Source organism: Oncorhynchus mykiss, chromosome 17 (genome assembly GCF_057628025.1).
Source record: "Oncorhynchus mykiss isolate SJ-2025 chromosome 17, ASM5762802v1, whole genome shotgun sequence".
In the NCBI taxonomy this organism is placed as follows: Eukaryota; Metazoa; Chordata; class Actinopteri; order Salmoniformes; family Salmonidae; genus Oncorhynchus; species Oncorhynchus mykiss.
This window is the reverse complement of record NC_143038.1, coordinates 57,924,827-57,936,274: the sequence shown is the minus strand read 5'-3', so window position 1 is coordinate 57,936,274 and position 11,448 is coordinate 57,924,827. Positions and strand designations below refer to the sequence as shown.

Here is an 11,448-nt window from a genome sequence, read left to right as displayed (position 1 = left end):
GTTCTTGTCGTTCAGTGATCTTCCTTCTTTGGTAAAAAAAAAAAAATAGACCAATGCATGGGCATTTCTGTGTGGACAAGCAGAATGGAACCTTCCTAGAGCTGAAAGGAAGTGCTCATCACATCATAATACCAAAGACAGTACAGATAATACCTTTCGGTTCCAGCCTCTGAAATGTGCTCTTGAGCACATGCACAGCTACAGCATTAGAAGACTTGAGAAGTGCCACATAACATGGCTTCCCTGTGGCTACCTGAACCCTAACACACATTCTACCATCAAAACATTGATTGTGCTTGTAGTTTTCATTTTTTTCATTGTGGTTGTAAATGGTAGGCTCATCCTTTCTGGCTTAGTACCATTACACCTACACAACAGCAGACCAGACAGCATAATGTCTGGCTATTTTACTCTCATAGTCCTCCCTTTCCTCATGTATCCCAGTGTTTGCCACAGTTCTGGCAGCTGGCCTCTGTCATATAGAGGTATGAGCTGACGGCCTCCCTCAGACCTTCGCTCACTAGAGAGTCCTCTGAATCCACTCTGGCCTTATTGAAGATCATTGAACTAGAAAGACAGAGGCATATGGCATGTGATTTACTTTTAACTACCATCAGAATGCATCATCTTACAATGTGTATACAGTGCAATTGATTGCATAGACAAATCATCACATTTCATTTCATATTGAAAAACAGTGAAATAAATAGTGTGTAGGTCACTTTGGACACAAAATATGATAGATGGAAGATTTAGGAATGTGCCCCACCTGTCTACGTCATTCCAGTTGAGTGTGGGCCTCCTGATAGCTTTGGGATACGGTCTGGTGGTCAGGGTACTTTTGTTTGAGCCTTGGATGATGCAAGGCTCCCTCAGTAAACAGCACAACCCATCTGCTGACTCTGTGGATAGACACGTTTCCAAATGTTTAAAACATTCTGTAGCCAAAAAATTCCTTATGATTGACAAGAGTGTGCAAGCTGTCGTCAAGGCAAAGGGTGGCTACTACGAAGAATCTCAAATATAAAATATATTTGATTTGTTTAACACTTGTTTGGTTACTGCATGATTCCATATGTGTTATTTCATAGTTTTGATGTCTTCACTATTATTCTACAATGTAGAAAATAGTAAAAAGTTATTGAGTAAGTGTGTCCAAACTTTGACTGTTAGTGTATTTTTCATGTGTAAACCCCCATGTTAAACACCAATGGCATTCACTGTTGATGGTTTATATTTAGGATAATGTTTTACAGCTTTGTCAATATATATATATATTTTTTTCAAAAATCATCTTCATGTATTATTTTATATACTATATATTACATGTGATGAGGCCGCAGAGAGCCAGAGATAATTAAGACACCTGTGATAATCTGAAGTACCCCAAAAGGCCACTAGATGTCATCTGATTAAAAACATGTTGTTAGTGTACTGTTACACTTCGAAGGTTTCCAGTAATATAACCTCCCCTTGCAACCCTAGTGAACAGATCGCTACAGTAGTACCATACAGTCCGCCCTATTTGCATACTAAAGTATGAACTGTGCTACATATTTAATAATAATGCATTTGAGCCTGTTGATGGGCTTGTACCCACCAGAGTAGTGTTCCACTAATTGGCCCAGGGAGTAGAAGGTGAGGCTGGGGGAGATGTAGAACCAGCCGTTTTGGAGGCGACAGATGCGGTAGTGTTTCACTGTGGCCAGATATGAGTCCTTCTTCACAAGGACTGAGAGGGAGTAGGTTTCTGTGAGTAAAAATAACACCGGACTCTTGTCACGCTACAGTCAAGAAAAAGTGCACACAATAGTTATTGTCCTTACATCAACTTTTTTTTTTAGATAACTCATGGGAACATTTTTAAAAACTTTACATAGCATTCACTTAAATGAATTTAACGAAATGAGCGTAAAGCCATGAACATCACCTAACCTGTGTTTGTCTGACTCTCTCGGATCAGGAAAGCCCCTGTGTGATTGTGTGACAGCAGCAGCAGCTCCTCTGCATTCAACCTGCTGATGCCATGATACTGCCACCTGATTAGAGCGGGATGAGAAAGTTAAAATATTGACTATCAGAAGAAGAAGAATATACAATGAAACTCCCACTACTAGGAAACTACAGTAGTAATTTCCTACGGTTGTAGGCCTACACACTAAGAAAATAGGGTTCTTGGGAAGGGTGATGGTGCTATGTGGAACCATAATGAACCCTGTGAGCCATTCAATGGTTCTTTGTGGTTCACAAAAGTAATTTTTAAAAATCTTTTAGTGATAAATAAAATGAAGGGGCGGGAGCTCATTAGAATAAGTGGTTTGCTCACAGCTCTCTTTGTACAACCGTGTGTTTGTCATTCCAGTTGATCTAATCTGTTGTGTTATGCCATTACACGTTATACATGACTATGGCCAGTGACGGTGTCTTGTGAAAGACTTACATATGGCCTTGTGTGAATTGAGAACGGTAGAATACAATTCATCAAATGGCCACCGGGCTATTTACATTGACCCCCTCCCCATTTGTTTTGTACACTGCTGCTCCTCGCTGTTTATTATCTATGCATAGTCACTTCACCCCTACCCCCATGTACAAATGACCTTGACTAACCTGTACCCCTGCACGTTGACTCGGTACCGCTTGCTATTGTTATTTTATTGTGTTACTTTTGATTATTTTTTTACTTTAGTTTATTTGGTAAACATTTTCTTAACTCTTGAACTGCACTGTTGGGTAAGGGCTTGTAAGTAAGCATTTCACAGTAATGTCTACACTTGAACCCTGTATGGTTCTTCAAAATGATCTACAAAGAAACTTTGAGATTGAGAAAGGTTCTTTACAGAACCATTCTCCATAAAGGTTCTAAAAATAACCATTAGAAAGGGTTCTATATAGCCCCAAAAGGGATTGTAACCATAATGGAAACCTTATTTTGGTGCTATATAGAACCAGAGAAAATTGTCATTTATAGCACCATACAGGTCCAATTTAGAACCTTATGAGCATGGTTCTTTATATAACCTTTAAAAAATGCTATATATAGATATACAGTGGGGCAAAAAAGTATTTAGTCAGCCACCAATTGTGCAAGTTATCCCACTTAAAAAGATGAGAGAGGCCTGTAATTTTCATCATAGGTACACTTCAACTATGACAGACAAAATGAGAAAAAAAATCACATTGTAGGATTTTTAATGAATTTATTTGCAAATTATGGTGGAAAATAAGTATTTGGTCACCCACAAACAAGCACGATTTCTGGCTCTCACAGACCTGTAACTTCTTCTTTAAGAGGCTCCTCTGTCCTCCACTCGTTACCTGTATTAATGGCACCTGTTTGAACTTGTTATCAGTATAAAAGACACCTGTCCACAACCTCAAACAGTCGCACTCCAAACTCCACTATGGCCAAGACCAAAGAGCTGTCAAAGGACACCAGAAACAAAATTGTAGACCTGCACCAGGCTGGGAAGACTGAATCTGCAATAGGTAAGCAGCTTGGTTTGAAGAAATCAACTGTGGGAGCAATTATTAGGAAATGGAAGACATACAAGACCACTGATAATCTCCCTCAATCTGGGGCTCCACGCAAGATCTCACCCCGTGGGGTCAAAATTATCACAAGAACGGTGAGCAAAAATCCCAGAACCACACGGGGGGACCTAGTGAATGACCTGCAGAGAGCTGGGACCAAAGTAACAAAGCCTACCATCAGTAACACATTACGCCGCCAAGGACTCAAATCCTGCAGTGCCAGACGTGTCCCCCTGCTTAAGCCAGTACATGTCCAAGCCCGTATGAAGTTTGCTAGAGAGCATTTGGATGATCCAGAAGAAGATTGGGAGAATGTCATATGGTCAGATGAAACCAAAATATAACTTTTTGGTAAAAACTCAACTCGAATGCTGAGTTGCATCCAAAGAACACCTACTGTGAAGCATGGGGGTGGAAACATCATGCTTTGGGGCTGTTTTCTGCAAAGGGACCAGGACGACTGATCCGTGTAGGAAAGAATGAATGGGGCCATGTTTCGTGAGATTTTGAGTGAAAACCTCCTTCCATCAGCAAGGGCATTGAGGATGAAACGTGGCTGGGTCTTTCAGCATGACAATGATCCCCAACACACCGCCCGGGCAACGAAGGAGTGGCTTCGTAAGAAGCATTTCAAGGTCCTGGAGTGGCCTAGCCAGTCTCCAGATCTCAACCCCATAGAAAATCTTTGGAGGGAGTTGAAAGTCCGTGTTGCCCAGCAACAGCCCCAAAACATCACTGCTCTAGAGGAGATCTGCATGGAGGAATGGGCCAAAATACCAGCAACAGTGTGTGAAAACCTTGTGAAGACTTACAGAAAACGTTTGACCTCTGTCATTGCCAACAAAGGGTATATAACAAAGTATTGAGATAAACTTTTGTTATTGACCAAATACTTATTTTCCACCATAATTTGCAAATAAATTCATAAAAAATCCTACAATGTGATTTTCTGGATTTTTTTTCTCATTTTGTCTGTCATAGTTGAAGTGTACCTATGATGAACATTACAGGCCTCTCTCATCTTTTTAAGTGGGAGAACTTGCACAATTGGTGGCTGACTAAATACTTTTTTGCCCCACTGTATAGCGGCAAAAAGGGATCCGTTATGGTTACAAGACAAATAACCCTTATTTGGCAAAATATAGAACCATTTGTTTTTAGAGTGTACATTACATTTTCACACTTCTCCACACTGTTAGGAAACTCAACTGAAACTACAGCTGCAATCATACCCCACTGAGGGGGGATGATGATGTCATTGAGAGCGAGAGAACAAAATAACTCTGCCTACATACACTAGAAAGTCACAGTTCACCTACGCTGTTAGAAAAAAAGGTTACTCGGCTGTCCCCACCCTTTGAAGAACCCTTTTTAGTTCTAGGACCAGGAATAACTATTTTGGTTCCAGGTAGTACACTTTTCGATTCCATGTAGAACCCTTTCCACAGTGGCTTCTACATGAAACCCCAAACAATTCTACATGGAACCAAAAAGTGTTCTGCTGCACTGTAAAAAAAAATCTAGTTGTTTCAACTAAATATTCTTAAGTATTTTTTTTGTTTACTCAAGTTTTCAGTTAAAGTGTTACCTGAATTTAAAATTTTTAGTTTTCCCAAATTTAGCTCCAACATGAGGAAACGTAGGAAAACATTCAGTCAACTTTAAATTATGTGTTTGCTCAATTTGTCTCAAATGTTCCATCAACTCGAAATGATTGTTTTTTGGCATTTTACAAAGGAAAAGGCTGTGAAACTAGTCACACACAGTACATGATTACATTCTGTATGTTCATTTATGTGGTAATTGGCAATCAACATGACCTAATCTGGGATTGGAACTCACAACTTCTTGGTTCACAGGATTCCAATCTTCCTGCTACGCACCTGTATTGCTACACTTTGCACTTCAAAGTAAATCTGAGCTCTGTTAAAAATACATTCAAGAAAAACTATTTATCATAGCGATTAAGGAGTAACATAAAAATAGAGAAATATGACCTACCAACATTCGATAACTACTCAAATTAAATAAATTAATGATGAGAGAATAGTCGGATTAACTGATTATTGACACAGACATGGTGGCGTAGCAGGAAGGTTGCTGGATCGAATCCCTGAGTTGACAAGATAATAATCTGTTGTTCTGCCCCTGATCAAGACAGTTAACCCACTGTTCCCTGGGCGCCGAAGACGTGGATGTCGATTAAGACAGCCCCCCGCACCTCTCTGATTCAGAGGGGTTGGGTTAAATGTGGAAGACACATTTCAGTTGAAGGAGTTCAGTTGTACGTCTGACTAGGTATCCCCTTTCCCCTTTAGTGTACACACAATCTCCCACCCTTAAGTGGAGTCCCCACCTCTCTCTCTTTCCTATTGATGAATTCCAATACCCACTCTCTCATGACATCCACTCATCGTAAACAGCTGTGACAGTCAGAAATAAAAAGTGAGAACAAGTAGTAGTTATCTTACCTGTTAATTACTTTGGCAGTGTAGTTGCTGGGGATATAACTCTCATTGCCTGTCGTTGTGGATCGCACCACCCAAAAATCCCCATCGCTGCAATTAAAGAGATCAGTGTTTTCAACCAAATTACCACATACACTACATGTACAGCTCCATGCAGGTATGACACTTACTCTAATAACACCGTGAGCCTCTCCCCTATATGGATGCTGGATTCCAAGGGACCTTGGGAGGGGATGTCATAGAGGGATACCACCATGGGCCTGTTATCGTCTAAAAAAAGAAGAATGTTTTTTAATAGTTGCAATCAGCATTCAGGCTGGCTGGAGGATTCTTTCAAATTGAGTTAACAAATCAATAATTCAAATGACCTATGGAAAAAGCTGGTGTTTAGTCTTACCTGACATTGCAGGTTCAGTTGGATTCTTCAGAGTTGGCATATTGGACCATACTTTGATCGGGCAAGTCCCCATGACCAGCTGCTTCTCTAGCTGTATGTCTGGATGGCTCCTTAGGCTGAGAGAGAGAGGAGTGTACTGTCATCTATCTTCTTTTGTCATTCGGGTTACACAAACAAGATGACACAGGGACAGAATTAACCACAACAAGAAACCATCATTTCCTCAATAATCTGACAAGTTTCCATTCAAAAATTATTATGACGAGCCTTGTACGTAGTCCTTATGATCTAAACACTGACTGTGACAAAATAAAGGGTTCAGGTACACTTTACAATACACAGGCCTTATAGAAGTATAACTACCAGTGGAATAACTTTTCATTAGTGTAAATGCAATAAAACGTGCTTCCATGGTACTGTATGTTAATGAGTTCTAAAGTAAAAACTGAAACTTACTCACCTTATTGAATTGGTGTTTAACTGTTGGGTAATTATGGTGGGTCACCACACACAGCTGTCTATATCCTCCTCTGTGTAGCTGATATACACTCAGCAAAAACCAGTGCTGCAACTAAGATCATGAGTGTTATGTGTCCTGTCTTCAGTGTCTGCCTGAACACTGTACATTCAAATGTATGTGTATGTGTATGTGAGCGTGAGAGTGTGGCATCAACACCCTGTCCTATCACAATCCGTGAGAAAGAGAAGGTGTCTCTCCCTCTGCTCCGTTTCTTGGGAGAGTACTCTATCTATACAACTGTGGCTGAGGGGGTAGATAGATGAGGACTCAAGACAGAGGCCCACTCGATGAGGACAGGTTTTTATGTCTCTAGTAGCTTTCTGTGATGCCAAAGTTCCTGACATCCTGACACAAAACAGTGTGTATTGAGGGGTTGACATCATTTTTCATATCCTTAAAATCGCATTTCTGCAGAAGTGTATAGTATGCACAAAAACATGAGATAAAAATTCTGCTGAAATGACATACTACTTTTCTAGGCTAATGTAATCTATCAGCAATCAGCATCAGAGCTTTGAGTCATGAATACACCACAAGAACGTATACGCCTACTGAAAATACCATAACCAGCTGGGAGGACTGAGTGTGTCAGATTTACAGTAATATGTATACGCTTCTCTGAAAACAAGTTGCAGATTCAAATGAAGTAGAGGAATGTTACATCCTGTAATGTTATGATGCATTTGATCAGTGTTTTTTCCACAGCACTGTAAATATGTTATTGTTCTATACTGTAATGGGTAGGATATATACAGTGGGGCCCGAAATTAGTGACACCCTTGCTAAAGATGAGCAATAATTACTATATAAAATATATAATTCTAATACTGAGATATATCGTATGCTCAACATCTTTCGGAAATTCTATTATTTTAATCTAATGCAATTGCTCAGAGAAAGAGATTTTGTTCAACAAGTCATATTGATTTAATAATGATTGACACCCCTAAAGATTCCTAAAAAGTAAATTAGTCAAAAGTTTAGTATTTGATCCCAGTTTTGCTAGCACGGAATGACAACATCAAGTGTGTGATTCTACAAACTTGTTGCATGCATTTGCAGTTCGTTTTGGTTGTGTTTCAGATTATTTTGTGCCCAATAGAAATGAGTAGTAAATAATGCTTTGTGTCATTTGGGAGTCACTTTACTGTAAATAAGAATATAATATGTTTCTGAACACTTCTACATTAATGAGGATGCTACCATGATTATGGATAATCCTGAATGAATCGTGAATAATGATGAGTGAGAAAGTTACGGAGGGTCAAAGATCATGCCCCCAAGACATGCACACCTCCCCTGTTATTGTTAATGGTGCAGTGAGGCTCCTCAGAGGAGGAAGGGGAGGACCATCCTCCTCAGTGAAATTTCATAAAAATTAAAATAGTGAAACATTAAACTATACTAAATATATTAATGTCACCAAATAATTCATTAATAATAATTCATTAAAACACAGTTTTGCAATAAAGGTCTACAGTAACTTCAACAGCACGGTCGGGGGTAGCACCATGGTGTAGCTGGAGGACAGCTAGCTTCCGTTCTCCTCTGGCTACATTGATTTCAATACAAAACCTAGGAAACTCATAGGCCTCACCCCCTTTCATAGAAATACATGGTAATTATGACCACTTCTGGAGGACGCGGTCAAAGATTTTTCAGTAATAACTGACATATTGTCCATCCAATCATAGAATTAGGATCAGAGAATTAACCTAGTGTGTTGTATTGGGGTTGTGCCACAGAGCATTATGGGGGTTGAGAGGCTTGGTGGCATTGTTGAATAGAGATTGAGAGAGAAAAGTGTCGCAAACACCATTATATCAAAGTAGAAGAAGAGAGTAAAGAGTGATAGTTGAGAATTTTGGGGATATTATTCAACTCAAATTTAAAAAATCTAATTACAGGAGACGGGGAGGTATATTATGAATTGTTTTCTTGGTTTCAGAACTTTATTTCTGTGTCCAGTTAGCAGTGGTGTAAAGTAGTTCAGTAAAATACTTTAATGTACTACTTAAGTCGTTTCCTTTGGGTATCTGTACTTTAATTTACTATTTATATTTCTGACAACTTTTACTTTTACTTCACTACATTTCTAAAGAAAATAATCTACTTTTTACTCCATACATTTTCCCTGACACCCAAAAGTAGTCGTAACATTTTGACTGCTTAGCAGGACAGGAAAATGGTGCAATTCATGCACTTATCAACCGAACATCCCTGGTCATCCCTACTGCCTCTAATCTGGCGGACTCACTCAACACAAATGCTTCATTTGTGAATTATGTCTGAGTGTTGGAGTGCCCCTGACTATCTGTAAAAAAAGAGAAAAAAAAGAACATGGTGCTGTCTGGTTTGCCTAATATTTTGTATTTTTATTTTATTTATTTCACCTTTATTTAACCAGGTAGGCTAGTTGAGAACAAGTTCTCATTTGCAACTGCGACCTGGCCAAGATAAAGCATAACAATTCGACACATACAACAACACAGAGTTACACATGGAATAAACAAAACATAGTCAATAATACAGTAGAACAAAAGAAGAAAAAAAAGTCTATATACAGTGAGTGCAAATGAGGTAAGGGAGTTAAGGCAATACATAGGCTATGGTGGCGAAGTAATTACAATATAGCAATTAAACACTGGAATGGTAGATGTGCAGAAGATGACTGTGCAAGTAGAGATACTGGGGTGCAAAGGAGCAAGATAAATAAATAAATACTGTATGGGGATGAGGTAGGTAGATAGATGGGCTGTTTACAGATGGGCTATGTACAGGTGCAGTGATCTGTGAGCTGCTCTGACAGCTGGTGCTTAAAGCTAGTGAGGGAGATATGAGTCTCCAGCTTCAGAGATTTTTGCAGTTCGTTCCAGTCATTGGCAGCAGAGAACTGGAAGGAAAGACGAACAAAGGAGGGATTGGCTTTGGGGCTGACCAGTGAGATATACCTGCTGGAGCGCGTGCTACGAGTGGGTGCTGCTATGGTGACCAGTGAGCTGAGATAAGGCGGGGCTTTATCTAGCAAAGACTTATAGATAACCTGTAGCCAGTCGGTTTGGCGACGAGTATGAAGCGAGGGCCAACCAATGATGACATGTCGCAATGGTGGGTAGTGTATGGGACTTTGGTGACAAAACGGACAGCACTGTGATAGACTGCATCCAGTTTGTTGAGTAGAGTGTTGGAGGCTATTTTATAGATGACATCACTGAAGTCGAGGATCGGTAGGATGGTCAGTTTTACGAGGGTATGTTTGGCAGCGTGAGTGAAGGATGCTTTCTAGCCAATTCTAGATTTAATTTTGGATTGGAGATGCTTAATGTGAGTCTGGAAGGAGTGTTTACAGTCTAACCAGACACCTAGGTATTTGTAGTTGTCCACGTATTCTAAGTCAGAGCTGTCCAGAGTAGTAATGCTGGATGGGCGAGCAGGTGCGGGCAGTGATCAATTGAATAGCATGCATTTAGTTTTACTTGCGTTTAAGAGCAGTTGGAGGCCACGGAAGGAGAGTTGTATGGCATTGAAGCTCGTCTGGAGGTTAGCTAACACAGTGTCCAAATAGGGGCCAGAAGTATACAGAATGGTGTCGTCTGCATAGAGGTGTACCAGAGAATCCCCAGCAGCAAGAGCAACATCCTTGATGTATACAGAGAAGAGAGTCGGCCGGAGGATTGAACCCTGTTGCACCCCATATAGACTGCCAGAGGTACGGACAACAGGCCCTCCGATTTGACACACTGAACTCTATCAGAGAAGTAGTTGGTAAACCAGGCGAGGCAATCATTTGAGAAACCAAGGCTGTCGAGTCTGCCAATAAGAATGTGTTGATTGACAGAGTCGAAAGCCTTGGCCAGGTCGATGAATACGGCTGCACAGTAATGTCTCTTATCGATGGCGGTTATGATATCGTTTAGGACCTTGAGCGTGGCTGAGGTGCATATATAAGGAATTTGAAATCATTAGTACTTTTACCTTTGACACTAGTAAAGCTTAGCAAGTACATTTACTTTTGATACTTAAGTATATTTAAAACCAAATACTTTTATACTTTTACTCAAGTAGTATTTACTGGTTGACTTTCCCTTTTACTTGAGTCATTTTCTATGAAGGTAGCTTTACTTTTACTTGAGTATGACAATCGATCATGTAATGGACCAAGATCTGCGTATTCAAACTACACAACACAACGAGAAAGTAAGAAGAGACAGGGATTTTCTCAAGCGGTTTATCGACACCACTGCATTTTTGGTTATGCAAGAATGAGCTTTTAGAGGACAACAAAGAGAGGGAAAGTTCCATTAACATGGGCAACTACATGGAGCTTGCAGAGGTAGTTGCATGTTATGATGCGTTACTTTCTAAACATATGGAACTTTCTACTGTCTTTTCTGGTATCATTCAGAATATGATAGCTTCCATCACATCATCCATTAAAAGTGAGAGTGCAAGAGAGGTGAACTCAGGATGTAAGGCACACCTACTGTACAAGTCTCGGATAGCATGGAGGTACAAAAGCCTGGACAGCA

General features: G+C 40.0%; 1 protein-coding gene across 1 annotated transcript; it reads right to left on the bottom strand.

The window, feature by feature from the left end:
• Positions 1-431: 431 nt before the first annotated feature.
• LOC110493253 (src-like-adapter 2) lies at positions 432-6,439 on the bottom strand. The gene is made up of 5 exons (XM_090204199.1): positions 6,400-6,439; positions 6,173-6,272; positions 1,936-2,039; positions 1,579-1,750; positions 432-567 (listed from the first exon to the last, which is right to left on the bottom strand). The coding sequence occupies exons 1-5, from the start codon at positions 6,437-6,439 to the stop codon at positions 432-434; spliced, it is 552 nt and encodes a 183-aa protein (XP_090060325.1).
• Positions 6,440-11,448: the final 5,009 nt, after the last annotated feature.

Coding starts and splice junctions, on each gene's coding strand:
- LOC110493253 (XM_090204199.1), bottom strand. CDS start 6,439: ATGCCAACTCTGAAGAATCCAACTGAACCTGCAATGTCAG. Junction 2,040..6,172: donor AGGCTCACGGTGTTATTAGA/GTAAGTGTCATA, acceptor CGCTCTAATCAG/GTGGCAGTATCATGGCATCA. Junction 568..1,578: donor GGGTACAAGCCCATCAACAG/GCTCAAATGCAT, acceptor CTGTCTTTCTAG/TTCAATGATCTTCAATAAGG.